Consider the following 25,605-nt stretch of genomic DNA (forward strand, 5'->3'; position numbering starts at 1 on the left):
TAGCAAACAGTGATGTAAGAAACCGTTTAAGTTAGAATGGTATAGTGCTGATAGCTAGTGATGTGAGATGCATATGACTATTGGAATGCATTGCAGTTCTAAGTTGTTTTCAAGAGATGAAGTTCACTCCTCCCTTTAAATATTTTTAAGCACTAAATTGATGTGTACACTTTGGGTTTGTGAGTTATAGACTTTGTCCATGAAGCTTTGATTCTTAAAGGGGATTTTTAGCTTTAGCCCTGTGAGTCTACAGTTTTGCTCTCTGTTTGTACCATTGGGATATTTATGAGATGACTCTGACAGTGTCAGCCAAACATGAAACTCAGCTCTTAAGCCTAAGTATGAGTGTATTGTTATGCATTAAAGCAGCTCTGCTTCATGTAACTGAATGAATAAGTGTGCTGAACTTTTCAACTAGCCTTTAGTAAAAGCGTACAGTGATTATACATTTTCCTCACAGTTTATGCATGCGTGTCATGAACCCACTCACATGCAAGTGTGCAGCACTCACATACTCCATCCAAGATATCCAAATCCTATATAGCCAGTTATTTTGAGTTTAGTTAGTTGTGACAGAGGAGGAATGGATTGCATTTCCAAGAGGTACAGTACTGCAACAAGCAGTTATATGACTGAACCAAAGAACAAAGATAGGCCATCAAACCCTTAATATGATTAATATGATAGAAAAAAAATTAAATTGCAACATGATTATTATTCATCGATTTTGAACACTATATAGGCACTAACTAAATAATACTTAATAATAATCAAGTATTTTTGAATAAAACAACACATTTTAACAATCATTTTTGGTACTAAATTAAACACTTGTCATATGCATTTTGGGATTTCTTAACCAGTATTTTTGTCTTGTTTTCCAGTAAAAATATCTTAACATTCTAATAGTAAGTTAAATTTAGGTGAAACTCAAGAGTTATGTGTATATTATTAATAAATATATGTATAAATATACACTATGGTTAAAAGGTTTGGGGTCAGGGTTTTTTTTTACATCTTTGAATGAAGTTTCTTATGTTCACCAAGGCTGCATTTATGACTGAACCAATTTCTTATTATTATCAATGTTGAAAACAATTGTGCTGCTTAGCATTTTTGTTTTTCCAAGATTCTTTGATTATTAGAAAGTTCATAAAACATTTATTTAAAATCTTTACTAACTTTATAAATGTCTATACTGCCCATTTTGACCAATTTAATGTTCTTTCTGATTAAAAATTTCCAAAACATCTTACTGACCTAAGATTTGAAGGTAATATATCGAATATTATAGGCTAATATCTGTATATCGACACACAGGATGCAGTCCTTTAAAAACTGTGTTTTTAGCGCCATCACCTGATCAGATATGATATCTACTGTGCAAAATATCTGAAACACAGGTTCAAACTCAAAGTGTGTCCACTTGTTTAGACACACAATATGTCTCTGTCTGTCTCTCTGTAGTGTAACTCTTAATATTAAAAGTCCAGGCACACTGCTGAAGTCTTTGACCTCTGCCAGACCCCTCAGCATAGCGGAAATGACTTGACTCCGTGTAATCCCTCGCTCTCTCCTTCTTCTCTACTTTTCTCAAATCCTCAGTCAACCTATTTGCCCTCTCAGCTGTAGCAGAATTGATGCAAGCATATTTTAAAAAATGACAGATTGGTACTCTGTAATTTGAAACGTAACATGTTTTAATAGTTTACTTCGTAATACGTGAGTAACCCAGGCCCGGCTCCAGAATCAAATCACTGAGGGTGCTTCTTAAATTAGTGAGGGTGCTTAATATATTAGTAGTGTCTGTTGCTATGGTGCAAAGAGCGGTCCGTTTATAATCACATTGCGATCACAAAAGATACGTTATTATAATAAATGAAGTTCTCTACGCTGCACAATGAATCTCATTTACATCGCGTCTACACTTTGTTATAATGAGATTATTCGTGCTGAACACAACACTTGAACAAAAACTCAGGCGATTTGAGCGGTGAGTGGATTCTAATTTAAAGGGGTCATATGATGTTGCTAAAAAGAACATTATTTTGTGTATTTGGTGTAATGAAATGTGAAACATACTTACAGGCTGTGAGTCAGAACAGCCGGCATTGTAGTCTACTCTCCCAGGATCAGGAAACAGTCCTCCATAAAATGTGCTGCACACATCTGAATATTTGGTTTGAACTGTTCTGGAACAGTGTTGTAAATACAACTTAACCACTGATTTCTAGCCGTGTCCTCTTTTGGAAGACCAAACAAAGTAGTTTTGCTTTCACAACGAAACACACAGCGTCTTCACAACATGGCGGCGGCAGCTAGTGGCAGCAACAATAAAGTTACGCCTTCTTTCTCTGCGTGAACATTTGGGCAGTGTTATGCAAATCTTCCCACATCGTGTCGTAGACATGTGGGGGCATGTTTGAATGATGTGTTTTAGGGGGGAGTGGACGAGTCTTAACTTTTATAAAGAATATCTCTTTGGGTTTGAGACTTTAGTCTTTGCAACTTTAGGGATCTTATCTATTCATGAACAGTTTGTAGCACTCCAAAGAGAAAGGAAAACATGAAATCGCATCATATGACCCATTTAAAATGCCTCTGATTAAAAAAATCAACAGATATGTCCATTTCGTTTGAGGGTGCTTAGCACCCAGTAGAACCGGGCTCCTTTTTTGGTGCTGTTTGGTTCTTATTCATATTCTAGCCACTGCAGCAAACAGCTGTTGCTAATGCTAGTTTGAAATGTTTGTGAGTTTTCTGGACTCACTGTATTTCTACAGTGTAAGTTACTCTTAAAGTCATTTCACACCACCAGCTTTTGTTTGGTGCTAAATAGTTTTTTCTCATGGAAAAAGTGAAATTGCTGAATGGAATCTGGCCTGCAGCGTGCAGCTCTGTTTGTGTGTGCTTGTGTGTACTGGTTCATGTTCCTCAGGGGAGCCTGTTAAACAGCATCTGGTCCTTGGCCAAATACTGCCTGTTAGAAACCAACAAATCAGCTTACAGCCTCACACACTTCCTCTCTCTCTCTGTTTTATACCTATCTCATTCAACCAGATTTTTTTGCCTTCTCTCCTTTAATTCTCATTATTAGCTTTCATTCCTCCCCCACGATTGTTTTACCCTTCTTCCTCTTTATGTTTACTTTACTCACTTATCAGATAGAGAAGGTCAGGCAGCCAGAATGCTGAGGTACACACACACACACACACACACACACACACACACACACACACTTTCTCTGAGTGATAATGCTTTCTTTATCACACACTTCCATGTTGTACTACATTGTAAAAAGGTTTTGATAACATACATTAGATAACATTTGAATACATGCTATTTTATAATAAATGTGTTTTTAATAAAGCATAAAATAAATTAGCATGTTAGATATATTATATATTAGCATATCAGCATATTAGAATGATTTCTAATATGGCCAAACCAACCAACCGACAAAACAAATTAATAAATAAATAGAATACACCTATTTGAACAAAAAAAGGCATTAATCCAACCCATGCTTGATGTTTAATCTCCTGATTCTTGTTTTCATTCTTTTATTCTGTTTTTGAACCCGTCTCCCTCTCTCTGTTTGCCCGTCTGTCTGGGTTCAGTTTAGTCTAGCGTGTAACTATCTTGACTGTAAACGTCTCCCTCTGCTGTATTAATAGAAGAGCATGTGTAATGATAGAACCACCTTGCTAAAACACAGCAAACGGATCTAACACATTCACATACTACTCAGTGCCTTATCTGCACAAACACACGCACACACTTTCCCACGCATCTAAACACAGCCTGTTACATCTCTGGAGAGTTTCCCTGCTGCTGTACTCTGTTGTAACACCAGATCCAACAGAATATCTCACATATAAATGATTATAAATAATAATTATTCAAATGGATGTGGTCTGGAATTGGTAAAATGTGCTTGGTTAAATGCTTATATTACAACTTAATTATTTATGCTTTAATATTTTGGTAACTTTGTAGCTATATTGTAGTTTGCTATTGAAACTTACTGTATATATTATATTATTGAGTACTATGTTGTGTATTATATAATATGAACTCTCTTTCTTACAGCACTGATTTGAGTTTCTCAGTAAAAGGTTTGTAGCAGGTGTGTGTGTTTGTATGGCAGCAGCACGACTTTACAGAGGCATCAGAGAACAGATGTGTTTGTTCACACTCCTTCAGAGCATGCGAGAGCAATACGTCTGATTATCAATACAGCATTCTGTATGTGTGTGTGATCCTGCTAAATGATTGTACGCAGTGGCGGACTGGCCATTTGGAGCACCATTTGGAGCACCTATAGATTATACACACACACACATAAAGAAAAACAAGTAGTTAGAATAGAAAAAATAGAAAGTTAGTGTTTTTTTAAATAAAAAAGGAAGATAAATAGATAAAGTAGAATTAAAATAGAATAGAAAGTGCTATATATAGTAAATATAAGCATATAAACATATAAGCAAACATATAAGCTATATGTGTAGCTTATGTATATTTATCCATAAATGGATAAATATTAATTCTGCTGTTAAAAACAAATAAAGAAACCGTATAGGAGAGTGTTTTTTATATGCAAACAGTGAGGAACTCCATATTTGTGAAGTGTGCACATGTAAAAAAAAAAATCTATTCCGATTTGAAGCTTGTGACGTATAAACGTGCACATCAACCCAATCACTTTATTTAGCGTTCATGTAAACACTACATTCAGATTCATCAATCGGAATAAATTCAGTCCGATTGAACCAAAAATTGTGCATGTAAACGTAGTGGTGGGAGGAGTGTGGCCCAGATCAGTCCAGTGATCATGTGACCCAAATCAGGCTTGTGACCTGACAGCATATTATGAGACCCATGGTAAACAAGATAAATAAAATATTGCATGATAATGGTTAAATAATCACATAAATTTTAATGAAGTGTAGTATTGAAATGGCAAGTCAAAACAGAATGAAACATTATCATTTGAAAATTAAGCAAATCAGTAAATCAGTCAACTGCATTAAACTGCACTTAATTATAATTTTATTATATTTTATATTATTATTCTCAGTACAAATAATCTTAGAATCCTTACATAAAGAGAGAGAGAGAGAGAGAGAGAGAGAGGACTGCGACTGCAATTTATCGTCATTTGGCCCCAGGCTCTGTTTTAGATTTAGATTTTAGATTTCTGCCCCCCCAGAGGCATAGAGGAGAAACAATGTACAGTATGTGGAAAATATTTTTTTTTACCTTAAACCGCATAAACACATTTCATTACACCAAATACACAAAATAATGTTCTTTTTAGCAGCATCATATGACCCCTTTAACTTGTGATTCTTACCTCTATAGGCTATTGCTCTTTTTTCGGCTCCTCTTCTTTGCATCGCTTCCTGCCTTGTGCCCCTGAAAATTTTCTTTTTTCACTCATTTTTTTAAATGATCCTTTCAGAGCACATAAATGGCAAAACTATGCGTGCGCCATGCATAGCTAATTAATGAGTTATGATGATGTATTATAATTACGTCATGACGCAGAAAGTGTTTAAATTAGTCCAACATGACATGTTGTCAAATCGTATGATTTTTCGTTGACGTCAATTTTATTTTATTCTAACATTATTTTAATAAGTTCGATGACCGATCAGTTCTAAAAATTTTATTGTCAGTATATGCTTAATATACTGGGGGAAGTCATGGCCTAATGGTTAGAGAGTCGGACTCGTAACCCAAAGGTTGCGGGTTCGAGTCTCGTACCAGCAGGGATTGTAGGTGGGGGGAGTGAATGTACAGCACTCTCTCCCACCTTCAATACCACGAATGAGGTGCCCTTGAGCAAGCTCCCCGGGCGCCGCAGCATAAATGGCTGCCCACTGCTCCGGGTGTGTGTTAATGGTGTGTGTGTGTTCCCTGCTGTAGGTGGGGGGAGTGAATGTACAGCACTCTCTCCCACCTTCAATACCACGAATGAGGTGCCCTTGAGCAAGCTCCCCGGGCGCCGCAGCATAAATGGCTGCCCACTGCTCCGGGTGTGTGTTCACGGTGTGTGTGTGCACTTTGGATGGGATAAATGCAGAGCACTAATTCCGAGTATGGGTCACCATACTTAGCCACATGTCACTTCACTCACTCACTCACTCACTCATATATGGGTGTAGGAGCGCACGACGGTCACAAGAGGGCGTTCTTTCGAGAAAAAAACTTTTGTGCGGCGCCCCCCAGTCATTTTGCGCCCTAGGCACCTGCCTATGTCGCCTATGCCACGGGCCTACTGTGCTACTGCTCTTTGACATTTCTGCAATAAATTCTTGTGATTACATGTGTCTGTTACGTTTCTCTTATAGACTGTATGCTTTATACACTCACTCTTTATTGGTTGATTTGTTCTTTATAAAAATAAAACATTTTCAATGCAATACGTTTTTATTGCACAATTACATGATTTGTGGATTTTAAGGCTGATTTTCTATTCAGTTTAATGTACTTTATTGGCATAGTTTGTGTGTACATTACCAAAACATTTCACAAAATGAATACTGGCGATTATAGTAGCTAATACACAATATAATAATATCAAATATTAAGATTCTGTATTGGGTCTGGGCTATATAAGGCTCAGGTGTGGCTCAGATTTGAGGATTCTGGTTTACTTAAGGCTGAGAATTGGTACCCATAATAAAACCTGTTTTGGCCCAGTTCTGGGGCCCGTTCTTCGTACATCGCTTATTACATCCGAGATGAAATGTCACATCCAAGATGATATCATCGCGCTAATCAGGATCTGGATAATTCGGTTCTTCGAACGCAGCTGTTGTTGATGATTAGTCTGGCTGGATTGAGTTATCTGAGATAATTGCGTGTTCATGGGTTGGTTTAAAAGGGACTATGTATCGATACTCGAAACCACGATCAGCAATGCAGCGAGTGGCTGGCGGCAAGACAGCAACGTAAAGACGTCTTATAATTAAAAAAGACACCTGACGAAAATCTTGACAAATTTCTGGACTTTTATAAGGAAACAGCCAAGCGAACAAAACTACATAAATCTTATAATAGATAAATGAAATGTGCACGGTTTTTATTTTATTTTATTTTAATTTTTTACATGATTCCCAATTATTTATATTCACGATTTCTAATATGTGTACAGGCTTTACATTTTTATTTCAATGTAGTAATTAGCAATTCTTTTAATTTTATATTTGAACAGATTTGTTACGTGACAGCATTAATTAAAGTTTCTTAAGGGTCAAGATCATGTTATCTGCATCCAAGGGTGTAACTTTGGTTTGAGAAGTGGGGGGGACACAAAATGGGGGAAAATGTTTCGATTTGAATCCCATTTCCTGCATGTACATACATTTAGGGACTATGGTGATACAAAATCCAGGAAATAATTAAGTTGATTAATGATAAATTCTGCCAAAAAGAATAGTAGGCTACTAAACTATGTATAAGAAAAAGATGTCTTACTTTCTTTATTGTTTAATAACGGCCGATCGCCAAAACTTGAGAGAATCGTTTTATAAAGTCGAAAATGTTCACCATTAATGTTTAAATAATGTGAGACTCAATTTCCACTGTTAAACTTTTATTTCAAACTAACCGCTGTACCTGAAAATATCAAATTAATCACTTGTTGCACAGGACAGAATGTTCTACATCAGTGGTTCCCAGACTTTTTAGAGTGGAGTACCCCCTGAGGCATTTCTGCTGTATGTTAATGTTAGCTCAGTCAACGTAGGCTAACATTAAAAGCTGATTTATACTTCTGCGTCGGACCTACGCCGTAGCCTTTACGCCGTAGGCTATGCGTCAGTTTTCATTTATACTTCTGCGTCGTTGTCCACGTCAACGTGCAGTACACATGCAAACCGCTAGTCTGCAGTGTCCACGGGCATGTTGCTGGTGTAACAGGTGTAGACAGAAGGTGGGGGGGGGGCATGTCCCCATGTCCCCCCAGTCCCCGGTGGAAATTACGCCCCTGTCTGCATCTTTATATATAGGTAGATGCCTCATTAGCTACTGTTTCTATGGGCCGCTATACGTAAGCCGTTTTTTTTTTTTCTAATTGACTGCAATTTTATGATGAAAATTCTGAAAAGTCACATCCATTTGAAAAAATGGGTGAAAATTGGGTGGAAAAAATGTTTATGACAACTGTGATCTGATTGATCCTTTCAATGTAATATGCAGAATTTAACAAATTACTGCACCCGAATTCCATAAATCTAAAAATTGTAGAATACACATTAATTACAATTAATACAGTAATTAATAAAGTTTTTTTTTTTCTTTTTGCATGGTTTTTATTTTTCGGTTGTAAAAATTATTGTTTATATGAAGATAAACCTCAGAACTAAAATAAGATTGTAAATAATAAAAATAGCTATACGTAAGCCGTCCGCCATATTGTAATGGTCAACTTTACGTCATTCACGAGAACGGCTCAACGGCTCAGTGTGAACCTTCAGAATGGTGAATGACGTCAAGTTGACCGTTCCAAGATGGCGGCCGCATCTACGTGCCTGGAGCGGTCGAATGGGGCGTCTATACATGTCTTTGATCTGCATCTCATGCGCTATGAACACAACTGAAAATGGAGGATTGAACTTCTTAGATTTTACCACTCTTAATTATACTTTAACCCTGGCTACTGTAAAGTGTTGAATTTGAGTGATTCAATAACAAAAAAAATCATAATAATCTCCTGCGCTCCATCAAGCCGCTCCCATAATAGCTGTCATCACTCAAATTAATGCACGACTCTAAATTTGATCTGCATCTCATGCGCTATGAACACAACTGAAAATGGAGGATTGAACTTCTTAGATTTTACCACTCTTAATTATACTTTAAAAAAAAACAACTATTATATGGAACATTATTCCTCATTGTATTTTTTCACAGGTTGGAGGTCTTCATTTTCTTTTGCTAAATTTTTTAATTATTATTATTTTAACTTATTGTCCCTGGATTAGTAGGGTACTCTTGTAGCAGTGGTATCGGGCAGATTTTAAATATCAATTTTGCTTAAAAAGACGCAATCTAATCCTGTTTACATGAAATAAGCCTGCTCCCGAACAGGTTTAAGTTTACGGACCTGTTGCTCTGACAGCAACTCCGGGATTTGCTTCAAAGAACCAAACTATCCAAGATCATGCCAAATCATCAACAGTCAAATCCAGCTAACTGAGTTAGCGACGTACGAAGAACGGGCCCCTGGGCCAGAAAACATTTGCTACTTGGGTGTTTGTACAGATGCTTTCCAGATCAAGTAATCTTTAAGACATCTTGCAGATGTACGTGTGCTATCTGTGTTCAGTTAAACCTATTAAAAGCTTCAGGTAATCAGTGCTCTATTGTGGCTCATTAATTTAATTTATTATGTAAACAGCTCGTCTTGATTCACTGACCGAACAGTAATTCATAACAGTCACCAGCAGGGTGCAGCATTTAAACACGAATGTCTAAAGACATTGCTTTTTTTCTGACAAAACGAAAAATTAAAACTCTTTAACCATCGGTGATCGTTTCCTTGTAGGATATCAACATTTCATTTTCATTTCATTTCATACATTTCATTGGTATGTATGCAGGACATTCCTATAGAAATCACGTAATTAATTTATGCTGGTGTGTCATAAAAGAGGCCCATAGGATGTTGTGTTACTGTGTGACCACTTGATGGAGCTATATATCTTCAGAAAAGGATCATTACTGAGAAAGCCTGTCTAGTCTTCAGGTGCTGCAGGAATGCAAATAAGGTGGCTAGTGATTATATTTTAGGCTTCAAAATTCATAAATGTTGTGTTGATTTGTAAATATTATATTGATAAAATGTCTAAGAATCATAAACTTTTGTTGGTCACAGAGTTTATTTCCTGGAGTAATCCCAAAGCCAATGGACAAATGCTGTAGCTTTTTGTGGAGGGAACCAGTGGGATGAGTTGGCCTGCCGCCCACTCAAACAGGAAGTTTTTCTGCCCAAAATGATTAGTTACTGATTAGATGAAACGTCTCATATATATTCATAATTCATAATATTACATTGCTTAGAAATGTAGGACCATGTGTTCGTATTACCAGCTGTGTACCTGGTAAAGATAATCAAATTCATATTACTTGTAGCATAGTCAAACCTGGGTGTATCCTGATTTGCATAATATCCCGTGTGAGAGGATACAATTGAGAATAGTGCATCACAAAATTTCCGTATAAAAATCTAGCAGTTTTATCCAAAGCAAAAATAAATGCAAGGCTGAGATCATTGTTTGAGAATATGAACCTTAAAAGTAAAATAAAACCTTATTTTACAGTAATGACTGTAAGATAAAACACGTAGTTCACAAACAAACATACATTTATACATTTAAATATATATTTTTTTACAAATCTGCAGTTTCACTAAATACTCTTTTTAGACTGGTGAGGCACATTTGAGTTAAAGCTTTCACTGAACATTGAGCATTGATCTAGGAAAACTTTTTTTTCAGCGATACTAAAAGAGTAAATCAGTTCTTAAACGCATAATAACCCATGAAACAATAAAAATGAAAAACATAATGCATATAAATCAAACCCTTGTTCTGGCCAACAGAAATGGTAAATTAATTCGTTTACAGTTTCAATTTACAAGGTAAATATGACACCAGTTGACAACCTGCCCCAACAGAGATTTACGGAAAAATACCTTTGCTTTGCAAACACAGTTCAACCTTTCAGTTAAAATTGTTATTATATGGAATTTATGTTTGTGTATGTATACATACAGTATATACTTTTGTGTTAAATCCATAAAACTACAAATTTAAAATTAAAAGTTGTAATAGAGCCTATGAAAGGTTATTGTAATATTGCACAACCATTTTTGTTCCACTGTTCTGCTTTTATTTTTCTATGTAAACAAACATTGCTGATTTCGTTGACATTTGTGCCTCAGGCAGAGTGCTGTGTTAAACTTTAAAAAAGTTAAACTCTAAAAACGTGTCTCAAGACGTTCTTCCGCAGGAGTGCATTTTGCGTGAGTGGCTCCTCAAACGATCCCCTGGCCCCATCGAAATAGAGTCAGCATGTCCACATGCGTATGTCATAGTCCCAGTCTCAGCTTTCAGACATTTAAAAAATGTTCATTGACTGAGGCCTTAAATAGACTTCTCTTTTAAAACAGACATTTGTTTCTCTTTTTTTGTTTGTTTGTGCTCCAGTACTTTTATGTGGGCCTCTTTACGTCCTTCCAAATGTCTATTAGCTGCTGTGGGGATCCCAGGATTGTCGTAATAACTCTGAGAAAATCTTCTCGATTATATTGTCCCAGATAGGCTCTAAACTGTGAAGGGTCTGGGGGAGATGAGGGTGCAACACCCAACTGTTTCAGACAAGCACCCACATATGCGTCTTCTATGTTAAAGGCTTTTACTTCCTTGGAAGCCTCAACTATTTTTTCTGAAAGGTCATTGGAGAAAACATACCCCATTCCCAGCAGGTACGTGGGGTATTTTGGTTCAGGGTACAATTCCTCTGCCACGTACCATTTAGAGTTTTTGTCTCTGATAACAGGCCGGTCCCACATCAAATACCCTGTGATGTAGTTCTGTCTGGGTGTGTTGGGTGACAATAAGAGGCTCATCAGGTTCTTCAGGTTTATGTACATGTCAGAATCAACCTTCATAGCATAAGCTGCTTGAGGGCAACGAGTGGCCAACCAGTCCATGATCACCATGGTCTTTATGGTCAGATTGAAGTAGGAGTCCACAAAGTTGCTCTGCAGTAAATCTCTGTGTTGTCGACTCTCTTCCTCCAGGTGCTGTTGAGCTTCGGCTCCTCCAGTCAAACCCACCAAGAACAGAGTCAGCACTGCTTTTCCCTGCACTGAGCTCTCATTCCCCCATGTGCTGCGGATGGCATTACGAGCCTCCAGCTGATGGGGGGCCACAGGGACCATCAAGACCAGGAACGGATCCTGCTTGCATTTATCAGGTTCGTCCAGAATGAAATGATAGTTGCGTGGATGAGCCACATGATGATAGATAGGAATGTCTGTGGTTTGTTCAACAGTTGTACCTCTTGGTTGGATTTGTTGATTGGGCAAAGGTGCTAATAAATCCTTTTGAGTACGATCAGCCAAAGTGCTGTTAATTACCTTAAAATGACTCCAATCCATGATATTATTCAACCAGGTCTGAGAGAATGCAATTGTCTCAAAAGACAAATCAGAGACATAAGCAACAGCAGACAATAAAAATGCTAATGTGAGCAGCAGAATAAATGTCTTTTTAATGTGACGCATAAATGGACCACTATCCTGAGCCAAACTGCAGAGGAAAAAAAGAGAAACGGATCAAAAATGCATTTCACAGTGAAACCACAGTTGAAATGTGTTTTTAAATAGGCCTGTAATTCATTACGAACTCAAATCCTTAACCCTAATCTTTTTAGGTTTCATGAACTTTAGGTAGGCCTACATGTGCTTAATTTTTTACATAGACATCAGTTAAAGATGGCTTGTAGCTCAGTTCAGTAAATCAGATGTATGCGCTTCAGTGAGTTGAATCATTGAAGTATTCATCAGTGTGATTCAAATCGGTATAGATTTCTAATTCGCGGACTAGAGGACAGAAAGGCGAGAAAACGCAAATGTATCTATTTTAAAAGTTTCATAAAAGAAACCTGATGATAAGAGTCATTTTTTTTGTATATTTTATTCTACAAATTCCCATATGGCCTTCTGTTTTGCTACCATTCTGAAGTAGGCATCTGATAAACATGTTAGGCTATTAGTTGACGCTAGGCTAGTCTTCATATTCGAAAATAGTGGGAGAAAGTGTTTGGCTATAGGTGGATCAAAATGACATTTATGAATTACATTACATACATGAATTAAGGTCGAGAAACAAGTTCTTCATCAAATGCAGTACATATTTTGACAGCAAGGCATTTCGAATGCTGTAAGTGCTATTTTTATGTAAGGGTGTTCCAGAGGAACAGTGTTTAACAAGGTAACTTGAATCAAGATGTTATCTAGTCTATGCTTGCAGGTGATTTGCATTGGTGTTTAATTTCCTGGAAAACCAGCCAACTTGGCATATATTTAAGATACAATTAAAATGCAGTTCTTACAAAGATAAAACCTGCAACTTACAACATACGCTGTTCTATGTACATTTCTGAATTTTACAAAAATAATAATTTAAATTTTTAAATGTAAAATTAATTTAAATTTGACTGCCAGGACTGGCAGTTTTGTTATGAAGTCTCAAGTCCCAACGTGTTACTTTGTTTCCTGCTTTAATAATACATTTCTTCTTCCTCTGTATCATCTTACATTTGACTTTCAGTTTCCCTTTTCTATCACAAATTGAAAGACACTGAACAAAACAAAGTGAAATATATTTTTTTACATCCGATCACCTTCTAATCAATGCAGATATGTTTAGTATTAGCACAGCTAATTGTCCTAATTTGATTTCAGTTTAATTTCAAAGCACATCAAGTTACTAAGATTGTAATAAGATGTTGTACGTAAATAACATGAAGCAAAAAAAATTATTAAAGACGAAATTGCTTACCTTTGCCAAATCTTTTTAGTAGCCATTCTGGGGAGTTCGGCTATGATCTTACTGCTTCATGTATTCCCTGCTGAAATACCCGTCTCTCATACCTAGCAACAGGTGGGGAGGAGGGGTGGAGCTGGGAAGGTTTTTTTTTTTGTTTTTTTGTTTTTTTTTTGCACCTGTGATGTACAGGTGAACAAACCCACAACTGAAACGTATCCTTCTTTAATGATACTCATTTTGTATGTATCATAGATAGATAGATAGATAGATAGATAGATAGATAGATAGCTTAAAACTACACACATCAGGAACCTATGGGAACATCCTCTCTAAGGTATTGTCCTCATTATGTGGGGTTTGTTTTGTTGCTGTGAGTAACATAATAGCTACACATTTTCCAGGAGCCCCTTTTATTGTCAGAATGAATTTGATACTTACAGGAAATGGGGTGAAAAACTTAAACCTTGAAGGTCAATGTACTGAATGGAATAATGTTTCCTTGAGAAATCTTCCATATTTCTTTTTGGTTTGTTTACACTGATGTCTGGAGTTTTATTCATTACCAGTTCCACTGTATACTTTAGCTTTTGTTCACGTAAAAAGTGAACAGGTGGACGTGCAAAAGCAGAAACAATGTTGTGAAACCAGTATTTCTGGTAGTTTTTGGCTCTGTCTGAACCAGTACCCCAAACAGTTGATAAATTAAATGTACAGAATGTTCGCAATGTACAATTTCTTTTTTATATTGTTGTTGTCGTAGCAGTGCAGAATCCACCCATGCTGTTTCAGTTAATGTAACAAAATTATTCATGTAGTCCCAACCCAAATTAATCAACATTTTTTTTTACATATTTTTTTTTACCCGTTTCGCCACATGTCATTTGCTTACACTCTCTGGTGTTGTAATAAAAATTCATTTGAGTCATTATTTTTCCATTCCATAATTCCATTATATTGGATTCACGCAACCTGATATTCATCAAAACAAGTTATTTTGTGTTCCACAGAAAACAGAAGGTCATACAGGTTGGAAACGACATGAGGGTGAGTAAATGAAAGAAGAATTTTAGGGTGAACTATTGTTTTAAAACATGCTTTATATTTTCATTATAAGCTGGTTGTTTTAGGAGTCCGTTTTTTTTTTTTTATTTATATGTAAACATACTCAATACTATCTGTAATTTGCTACCATCCTGCAGAAGATAATGCTAACATTAAAAAAAACAGGACCAACATGCCTGATAACTGCTAGTCATATTATTGTACAGATTTTACTGACCAGCCCCAAACAAACTATGGAAGATTTTCATATAATGGATATGAAATGCATGCACGATAAATTGATCAGGAATAACCAGATGGGACTGATTCATTTCTGTAAAAACAAATATACTAATGGGTTTTAAGTGTACAAATAGTCAGCACATTAATGACACATGAAGAGCATGTAAAGAGTTCTAATTATGCACTACCAAACATGGTGCTCAAAGTCTACGTTGCTTTAAGACACGTATGACCATTTACATTCACAATAAAATGAATTAACCCTTCTTTCAGTCTTAAAAAAATGAACCACAATTTCAAACTGTTCTTATTCTTGACAAATTATGCTCCTTCCTTGTTTTAAATATATATTTTTCAGTAACACTTTATTTTAAGGTGTCCTTGTTACACACATATTATATGTACTTACTATTATAATAATAAATTATGCATAATTACATGCGAGTAACCCTAAACCTGTTGCCTATATTTCATATATAATGTCCATTTTATAAATGAGCAATATCACACAAGCAGTAGAATGCCGCATGCCGATATACAGCCATATAGCACGGCTACAAATGTTATATTGCGTTTATACAACAGTTCGATTGCACGAGTGTGTAAATGCATGAGAAACAACAACGGAGTGTCTCTAAAAACCTTTTTTGTGCAGAACTCCTTCTTTCCGCAGTGGATTCAAATATCTTGCTGCGCAATGTGCCTACTTATACTACACCCTTAAAATATGTACTGTGAAGAAAAAGTACATACATTTGAAGTGTGTAGTAGAAGAGCAGGCAAGTTTTGGGACATCCTATCACGTCATACAATTGTGTCTTTAACGGACGCTCTGTTGCACCTGTTACACACACCCTGTCACTGTAAACTGACCTGTCAATCATCTTATCACAGTCAACACCCTCCACTTTCATTTAATTTAACATTCTACCATATTGGAGAGAAAAATAGCACGCTGATCTGCCAGCCGCGCTGTGGCGGAGCCAGGATGTTTTGGGTGGCTAGGGAGGGGCCAGCAACCAGTCTGGGGTGGTTTTGCAAATTTGGCAAATTAAGCTGCAGCACTTATATTATTGCACTGGTTGGCTATTAACTGTGAGCAGACAGAGTGTCAACCAATGCATTGGACAATACGGCGAACATAAATAAAGAAACGAAGTTGCTTGTCAGATTTCCCTAACAAGCAACCATATTTTTAAAAATAAACCCAAAAAACCGCAACCCGGATTTTTTCACGCAACTTTACAAAAAAAGAAGCCCAAAGTCACGTATAATACGCGGACTTGGCAACTATGAAAGAGATACGGTGGTTCCGCATCTTAATAAATGCATTTCTTGTCAAGAAAAAAGGGACAAAAACTGCAGTTTTGAGTCGGGTGGCCATGCAAGCTTTCGTCAGTGGTGGCCACGGCCACCCCCTGGCTCTGCCCCTGCAGCCGCGGGTCTTTCATGCGGATAACTCTCCTCATATTTTCTGCATAATGATTCATTTAAATGTTAATGGCCAGTGTTTGTAGTTTTTTAAGGTGTTTGTAGTTCTGAACCAAATCCTTCGCCAAAGCGCAGTGATGGGTAATATTAGCCATTAGAGTGTGTGGATACATAGGCTACTTCACAAATCTACCTGAAATAAGGCCCTTATTTTCTAATGCTTAGCCTTAGTTTTTTAATGCGTTTTATTTGTGTTTAAAGTTCTGAACCAAATCCTTCGCCAAAGTGCAATGCATGGGTAATATTAGCCATTAGAGTGTGTGGATCCACACTTCAAAAATCTACCTGAAATAAGGTGCTTTCGCACCGGAGGAACCTTTTCATAGTTTCCTAGAACTATTGGCGGAAGTTCACGCTTTTTGGCGTGTTTGCATTGTATTTAGTTCTAGGAACTCCGTTTGGGGGAACTAAATTAGCTCCTACTTCAGAGTAGGGTCTAAAGCAGTTCTATAGAAGCTATCAGTGACGTAAGTGTACGCTGATTGGCCAAACGCACATGAAACACCGGCTACCCGGCATTTTAAAAAAGCCATGAAAAATATTTACTCCACGAACATGGAAAACAGAGATAATGGCATTTACCTGTTGTCTGCAGCGTTGTGTTCTTTTTTCAGCCTCGATGATAACACTTCAAGTTGTCATAGGGGATTTAGTCCGATTTTCACGTTTTTTTCAGTCGCGTAAATTGTGTTTACATTTCATCTCTGCTATTACGAAACCCACGACACAACACCACACACACAACAAAAACAAATCCGAACACCACGTCCTCCATTCACTGCTTGTTTGTTTGTAAATAAAGCATCACTGTCGGCCGCTTCATAGTTATTAACAAACCACATATTTGAAGTCTAAACAAGTACATTCTCACCTAAAAACTCTTAATGCTACATTCTGTAATATAATAACAGTATTCCTTATAAAAATTATAGCGGGTTTGGGCTTCCGCCGTGACGCTCGCTGTGGGAAATACTGCAAACAGAGTGATGCAAACAGTGAAATGGTTAGAGCTCCGATATCACTTGAATACCACACTCCTCATTTTGCAATTAATGTTGCACATATGTATGGTAAAATGTAAATTTAAATACAGAAATACATTGCCATTTTACATATTGCATTGCCATTTTGCATATTGCATTTCAAAATGCATTTTGCTACCCATATGCTTCCATACGGCGCTAGCTATAGGCAGAGCAGGCAATTGCCTAGGGCAGGGGTGTCCAACCCTGCTCCTGGAGAGCTACCATCCTGCAGATTTCAGCTCTAACCCCAGTCAAACACACCTGAACCAGCTAATCAAGGTGTTCAGGGTTGCTTGATAATTACAGACAGGTGTGCTGGACATTCCGAGGTGTGTTATTCCCTGATAACAACCATCGTATTTAGCAATGCCGAATAACACACCGCTCATATAAGTATTTGAGGCCAGGGACGGTCCTAGCATTTTGAGGGTCCATCCCCCAACGTACATATCTTACACTGACACCTTATTGTAAAGCAATGCTATTTTAATATCATTGAGGTAATATAATAGTTTTTGTTAATATTTTGAATTATTTTTATATTTTCTGATGTCAATTTCATTGTTTAGCTGGTTTTGTCTTTTGTTTTTTGTTTTTTTTTATTTTAAATGTATATACAGTTACTTTATTTCAGTTTTAAATAACTAGCTAAAGTTTTTTTTATATATATATTTTATTTCAGTTAACACTTCTTTTATTTCAAGAAACACTGATGAAGGCAGATAGCCGGAATGTTTGTCTTTTTTTATCTCCTGCTTTGATCCCAATAAAAGATAGTGTTTGACTTCCTTTGACCTCCGTGACAAGCCGGTGTCAGAAACAGAAAAACTGTGTCCTAAATGACGCACTATACACTATGCACTTATACACTATGTATTTATGCACTATGTACTCAACCATGTAGTGTATGAATTATGAGGGTTAATGAAGGTTATTTTGTCATTAATAATCGGAGTCTGATAGCCCCTCTCTCATGAAGTGTCCAACATTCCACACTTCATTTTTTCGGTTATTTCAGAATTTTCAGTGTAAACACACTGCTCGCATTATTTATGCTACAAAACATCATAGAATATTGCATAAGTATGCAATTTGGGATGCACCAAAGTTAGGTGCTGCTTTGTGTACAGGGGTAACCATGGTAACTGAAGTATTTCTGCTGTTCCTAAAGCGCCACCTCCTGTCAGAGAGTGCACTTTTTATTCAGACCATATGCTGCTTTTGTTCAGATCAATGAGAAAACCTGACTGAAATTTTATGCAGCAAACGCCCAGTGCGTTCTAAAAATCTAAGTCATACAGATGATAAAATATCTAGAATTAGTCACGTATTTTGAAGTGCCCACAATAGCAATACCGTTCATGTTTATTACTGTACTGTGGATGACACTGTTATTACACTGGCACAGCATCTCAAAGTGCTCGCAAAATGCAAATTAATCCGATAAGACTGTTGCCATTTCAACAGTCTACTTTAAAAATCCATAACTTACCTTAATCTTGCTCACTTTCTTTCCTCTTTTTCCACTTCTCTGCACTAGACTGACTGTGCCTCCTCCTTATTTTCAAATGTTAACACACATGATTCACACAAGAAAACTTTACCATAGTTATTATACTGAACCCAGACAGACGCTCACCGACGGCCGACTGTCGGCTTGGTGTGTCCCGGCCTTTACATATATCACCTGCAGAACTTTCCACTCTTATCAACACTTTTATGGGACTGCGGACACACACTAATTTGCCCTTTTTAGTAAATCTGAAATCAACATTTACACCCTTTACTTTGTAAGCACACATAGCTAATTTTAGGTGAGCAATTAATGTGTGCAAATTAATCCAGTGAATTAATTGTTTGTCTTGCTAATCTTCAAAATCTTAACATTTCCTTATGCTCTGAAATGGCGTTCCTGATGGTTTGGGCAAGATATCCTTAACCACTCCCCTTTAACTGTTAAGTTTGCTGTGAGCGAGAGATGGAGAGGAGTTGCACTAAAATAAAACCCTGCCCTCTAGTCAGTATTTTGTTTTAGTTGGAAATACATCACAATACTGAAGTAAAGTCGACAGCAACTTCCGGTTCATGCAGACTTCTGCCATCAAGATTACGACCAACTATCATGGTTTCCGTTGCTCTCGCCTTACTGTCCATGATCAACCAGGAACTGCCACCCCAAAAATGAATGAATAACTTAACAAAAATTTCCTTGCATAAGTAAACAATGGGAACCATCAAATTCTCCTCTCCACCCTCCACCCAGATGAATCTCACAGCTTGCCTACTCAACCAGGCCTGCACTCCTGTCACACCCTCACCAGTACCCCCTGATGCTTTCCTCAAACCCAGAAGAATGAATATGTGATACCAGTAGAATTGCTTCTAATCTTCAGAGTCAGACATAATGGCCCTTTCAACAGATGTCACACGCCCTGTAATGACTCACATAAAAAGAGCACTGACTGTGAATTAACTTCATTAACTTAATTTCGACATGCTTGAAAAACAGCACAAGACACAATGCAGTGGCCCGAAGACATCTGTCTGAATGTAGTGCCAGTGTTCTGATGATTTGTGCTACCTCCCATTAAAAAGATAGGTAGCACAAATTGATAGCGACAAATGCTACCTATCAGATTGTGCTACCAGCATCTTATTCATGTAGTTTCAGGCTTTTTTTAATGTCCATACCCCAACCCTAAACCTACCCGTCCATACCTACCCTTACCCTAAACTTACCCTTAAAACAATGCAATATATTTTTGGTAGCACAATCTGATAGGTAGCATGTTTCATCGCTACACCAGCTGAAAGTGTTTTAGATTATGCGCTGGTCAGTGGTTCAGTTATTCTGAATGGATCCGTATAGTAGCATGTACAGTCAGGTTAAGGCAGCAGGTTTAGTGGTCTTTTGGCTTCTCCCTGTGGTCCTGTTTGGTATCACAGCTTAACTGGTGCTTCTATATATACATATATATATATACAGGGGTGTGAAGTAACGAATTACAAATACTCACGTTACAGTAATTAAGTAGTTTTTATCAGTAATTGTACTTTTTTGAGTAGTTTAAAAATGGTGTACTTTTACTTTTACTTGAGTACATTTTAAGTGATGTATCGGTACTTTTACTCCGCTATTTTCCTCCGTTTGTGGTTGTTACATGCTTATTTTAATTTTATTTTTATCCATCAACGTGATTGGATAGATAGTAATAGGTCTCGTGACTTTCGTCAAATCAAATTGTGCATAGAAAACTTTAACCGCCAACTGTTATCATGGCTGCTGGAAGTGCGCGCGCTGTGAAAAAGTGTGTTGGAAACAAATTGAGGACCAACCTGCACCTTATTGATGACCCGCGGCGTTCATTTTTTTTATTTTATTTTTTTATTGCATTGCTAAGAACATACACAATCAATGCCAGGGGTAAATACAACTGAGAGTACAAAAGACCGCTGCGGCTCAGCAAAGACATGTGTGTGTTTTCCTTTGAAAAAGTTACTTACAAATTGTATTATCAGCATAACAATTCGAGTAAATGTGTAATGGGAATTACAGATTGTACAACGTTTTTAAAATGTATAAATTGCGGTGTACAGCATTTATTATGAGGGGGAAGAATCCACAGCTCAGTATTCACTACTCAAAACTCATGAGTACTTTTAAATAGGCTACTCTTTTACTCTTACTCAAGTAGTTTTTTGGACAAGTACTTTTACTCTACTCACACTACATTTTTTGGAAGGTAATGGTACTTTTACTTGAGTATATTTTTTCAGTACTCTTTCCACCACTGTATATATATGGGGGGGCAGGGTGAAAACAACCACAACCAGTCTGGTGAAAATTATTTGAAAAGAGGAACTAAAAATAACAAATACAAAAAGATGCCCTGTTGATGACACCCTGGTGAGGGTTGTGGCAGTTTGTGTAAGAGGCGAAAAAAAAAAAAATCTCGGCACACAAGGCATTCTCAAAAACAGGATAAAAATAGGATCCTGACAGTTTTAAACTCTTATCTCTAACTATTACTCTTTGGTGTGTAAACTTGTATTGTTTGCACTATAAACAAGAATCAATTATTAATATCATCCGACTTATTGAGGAGAGCTGTGCTAAGTATATGATCGCAGGGGTTTCATGTCAAATACCTTTTATATTCATATACAGTAACTTCAGATACCTGTCCTGATCGCAGGGGTTTCGTGTCAAATACCTTTTATATTATATATAAACGAAACCCCCTGCAATCAGGACAGGTATCTGAATTTATAACAGTATGAATGTAATCTGACATGAAACACCTGCGATCAGGACCTGATGACGCAGTTTTGATTACGCTGTTCTGAAACCCCTGGAAAAATGTGCATCCCATACAAAAATACAGAACCCAAATAAAATAAATCAATTGCACATTTTCATTTTATGTACATACCGCTCAACTGTCACAGTTGGTTTTTCATTGTAACTCCAAAAAGCATAGCATGAGGAAGATCTATTTGTTCAGTAGCTGCTTAAAAAACACACACAAAGCATGATACTTTTTTTACAATCTATAGCTTGAGTTAAATTTTTATTGAATCAACTGGTTCTCTTAGCAGTGGATAAGTATTATAAATATTTGTGGATATTAAAATAGGCACACTAAATTGTAGCGGCCTGACGTTTATTTATTTAGGCTATTTATTTATTTTTATTTTATGTTGGCCTATGTATTTTTTTTTTATTTGAATATTTTATGGTTTGCAATGTTGAAATTACAATAAAGAAATACACATTCTGGAGACCTGAAATTAAAACTTGATATTTTATTAACATTAAATTGTAAGCTACTTTTTCTGGGGGAGTTTTTCCACCTTAAAATTTTGAGGATAGGCTATCCTTTTTAAAAGTAAAGGAAGGGTAGGCGAATTCAGAGAGGCTAGCAATATCAAGCTAGCTTTGAAAGCATATCCCACCCTCCCTGAAAATCACTCTCCAAAGCCACCACGCCTCCTTTCAAAACACAAGAACATGTGCACAGGTAAACCAGAGGCTAATCAGCGACACGATGAGAGACGGCGTTGGTGGAGGGTGTAATGCAAAGCTGTCAGATTAACTCGTGTCTCATTCACCGGTGAGGAAAGAGTACAAAGCACATAATATTACAGTCAGTGTTGGGGGTAATGCCTTACAAGTAACACGAGTTACATAATCAGATTACTTTTTTTTAAGTAATTAGTAAAGTGACGCATTACTTTTTAATTTAGAAGGACATATCTGAGTTACTTTTTCAAGTAAGTAGGCCTAATGCAAGTTACTTTGTTTCCCATGTCTTGACTGACAGCTCTCGTGTTGCCATGTTGAGAGAAATCAGGAGTAAGTGCAGAGATGTTGTGCTTGCTGTGTGAACATGATGTTACTGTTACTCTAGACCAGTGTTTCCCAACCGGGGTGCCGTCTGTCGAGAGCATGTGGTGTGATGCTCTGCGTGTTATCTCGCTCTATGCGCGTGCGCTCCGCTCAGTCGCTCCACTCATATACCGTTGATGCTCATCGGAACAGGAAAGTCCACTCAAAAATCGAGCCGACAGGAAACATCGATGTAGTACAGTATTGTTTCTGTCTGCAATAGCTCTACTGTGCTGTAACAAGGGTGCCGCGACTAAAAAAAGGTTGGGAAACACTGCTCTAGACTAAATATGAATATATATTTACTCATCTCACCTGCACAAAAACAGATTCAGTATTCCTCAAAATGAACAAAAACAGTCAAATGCAAACTCAGAGTATTATACAAACCTGCAAAATTAAATATGTTAAATAAGACAAATATAATTTTTGTATTTAATCCCATTTTATTAACCAATGTTTTTGCTACTGACCTTTGATGATCCGATTCAACCATACTAAGCAAAAATGACACATTTGTGTTTCATTTTTGTTATTGCTGAATAGTGTTAAACTTTCTTTTCCTGAGTCATATTATTTATGCAATTTGTTTGAGCAGCGCCCTCTACTGTACAGACGTGAATTTACATCTCCTTCAGCCTGAGGTGTATTCATTTCACTTTTGTTGTGAAAGGGCTTTTACATTTGTAAAAGAAGAACTTTTTTATACTAAAAACAAACAAGTAAGCCCTGCCCAGATTTAAAAAGCAACCAAAAGGTAACATAACGCATTACTTTCCATAAAAAGTAATTAAGTAACGTAGTTACTTTTTTAGGGAGTAACGCAATATTGTAATGCATTACTTTTAAAAGTAACTTTCCCCAAAACTGATTACAGTAATAACACTTTCCATTCTCTATCGGTCTGCAGTAGTGTAATAGCAGTAGCGTTGGTGATGTATCATGTCTGTGTGAACAGGGTGCGAGGAGGTATGCAAAAACATACACTGACAGGCAGGTATTCTTTCTCAAGGCACTGTATGTATGTAATATATACATATTCAACATTTGCTGAGAAAAGCCCCCAAATAAAGGTAACTTAAAATACTTGATGCTACATTAGGCTACCAATACAATAATACATTACAATTCAGCCTGGTCTCATGTTTATACGTAGGTATTAATACGTAACATTTACAAGCACAAAACGTACACTTTTGTACGTTTGTATTAAGAACCTAAACATTTCTGTACAGTATAAGAAAAGCATGACAGACAGATACATGCAATTACAATCATTTATTTATTGCAAAAATGTCAAAAGCAGTACCAAAAGTAATCCAAATGACGATGCGTTGCACCCGCAGTCCTCTCTGGCGGAATACAGTAGGTTTGTGTGATCCAGAGCAGCATTCATGTTGTTAATCTCTGAAAATATTATCCAGATAATTTTCCCGATCCACTCCGTGAACTCGTGAAGGCACGCGCGCATTATTCAAACACAGAAACACGGCATGTCGCAATCTGTGACGAATGCAGGCGAGAGCCAATGAGCGTTTGATTATCCTGCCGTCGTTTGAAGCGGCAACATTTGAATTTGTAAAGAGCGCATCAGTCAGCGCGGGCTTTGGGACATTGTGTCTTCATTTTGCTCATTCCTGTTCCTTGTGTGCGGGTTTATCTGTTCATTCGTGTCCCTTCACATTTTGCCAGAACTCTATTACCTTCTCCGGTGACCCCGCAATTGCTGTAATGAGCTTGGAAAGGTCCGTACTTTTAGGATCATTCACATAGGTACGAAACTGAGAAGGATCTGGAGCGCCAGAGGGATTTATGCCCAACCGTTTCAGACAAGCGCCCACATACGCGTCCTCTATGTTAAAGGGCTTTATGGCTTCAGAAGCCTCCAATATTTTAGGAGGAAGGTCATTGGAGAAAACATATCCCATTCCAAGCACATACGTGTGGTATTTTGATTCGGGGTACAGCTCCTCTGGAACGTACCATTTAGAGTTTTTGTCTCTGATGACAAACTGGTTCCACATCAAATACCCTGTGATGTAGTTCTGTCTGGGTGTGTTGGGTGCCAACAGGAGGGTCATCAGGTTCTCCAGGTTTATGTACATGTCAGCATCAACCTTCATAGCATAAGCTGCTTGAGGGCAACGAGTGGCCAACCAGTCCATGATCACCATGGTCTTTATGGTCAGATTGAAGTAGGAGTCCACAAAGTTGCTCTGCAGTAAATCTCTGTGTTGTCGACTCTCTTCCTCCAGCTGCTGTTGAGCTTCGGCTCCTCCAGTCAAACCCACCAAGAACAGAGTCAGCACTGCTTTTCCCTGCACTGAGCTCTCATTCCCCCATGTGCTGCGGATGGCATTACGAGCCTCCAGCTGATGGGGGGCCACAGGGACCATCAAGACCAGGAACGGATCCTGCTTGCATTTATCAGGTTCGTCCAGAATGAAATGATAATTGCTTGGATGTGCTAGATATTGGTGAACTGAAATGTCTTCTGTTCTAATGGATGCAGTGGGTTTTTTCTCTGTGGTAGACGTTTCAATAGTTTTAGTTGAAAAATTCCAGACATTTATTTTGCCAGACAAGCCCTCAGACACTGCATTGTATAATTTAGTTTGTTTTGCATTGTTAAACCAGGTGAGAGGGAGAGTGACTGGCATGAGAGAGAAATCATAAATATAAGCAATAATAGACAAAAATATCAATGTGACCAGCACAACAAATCCTGGTTTGATGTGACCCATAAAAACTCTCCCTTGAGCCAGACAGGACCTGAGAGAAAAGAAAGAGAAACAGAAAGGTTAAAATACAAAATAATCTGACTTGGACTAGATTTTGCCTGAATGAA

General features: G+C 37.3%; 2 protein-coding genes across 2 annotated transcripts in view; both read right to left on the reverse strand.

Moving 5' to 3' along the window:
• Positions 1 to 6,977: 6,977 nt before the first annotated feature.
• The window catches only part of LOC107659337 (beta-1,3-galactosyltransferase 2-like), a 23,638-nt gene continuing 5,010 nt past the window's right edge, over positions 6,978 to 25,605 (reverse strand). The window contains exons 2-3 of the mRNA XM_016448250.1: positions 24,371 to 25,529; positions 6,978 to 6,989 (exon numbers count right to left, since the gene is read on the reverse strand). Coding sequence (XP_016303736.1) covers positions 24,422 to 25,501 — 1,080 coding nt within the window. The 5' untranslated portion in view covers positions 25,502 to 25,529 and the 3' untranslated portion in view covers positions 6,978 to 6,989; positions 24,371 to 24,421. The remainder of the gene's footprint in view (positions 6,990 to 24,370; positions 25,530 to 25,605) is intronic.
• LOC107659297 (beta-1,3-galactosyltransferase 1-like) lies at positions 10,852 to 13,670 on the reverse strand. Its single transcript, XM_016448184.1, has 2 exons — positions 13,633 to 13,670; positions 10,852 to 12,326 (listed from the first exon to the last, which is right to left on the reverse strand). The coding sequence occupies exons 1-2, from the start codon at positions 13,668 to 13,670 to the stop codon at positions 11,225 to 11,227; spliced, it is 1,140 nt and encodes a 379-aa protein (XP_016303670.1). The 3' UTR covers positions 10,852 to 11,224.

Source organism: Sinocyclocheilus anshuiensis, unplaced genomic scaffold (genome assembly GCF_001515605.1).
Source record: "Sinocyclocheilus anshuiensis isolate Anshui unplaced genomic scaffold, SAMN03320099.WGS_v1.1 scaffold912, whole genome shotgun sequence".
In the NCBI taxonomy this organism is placed as follows: domain Eukaryota; kingdom Metazoa; phylum Chordata; class Actinopteri; order Cypriniformes; family Cyprinidae; genus Sinocyclocheilus; species Sinocyclocheilus anshuiensis.

Coding starts and splice junctions, on each gene's coding strand:
- LOC107659297 (XM_016448184.1), bottom strand. CDS start 13,670: ATGAGAGACGGGTATTTCAGCAGGGAATACATGAAGCA. Junction 12,327..13,632: donor AGCAGGGAATACATGAAGCA/GTAAGATCATAG, acceptor TTTCCTCTGCAG/TTTGGCTCAGGATAGTGGTC.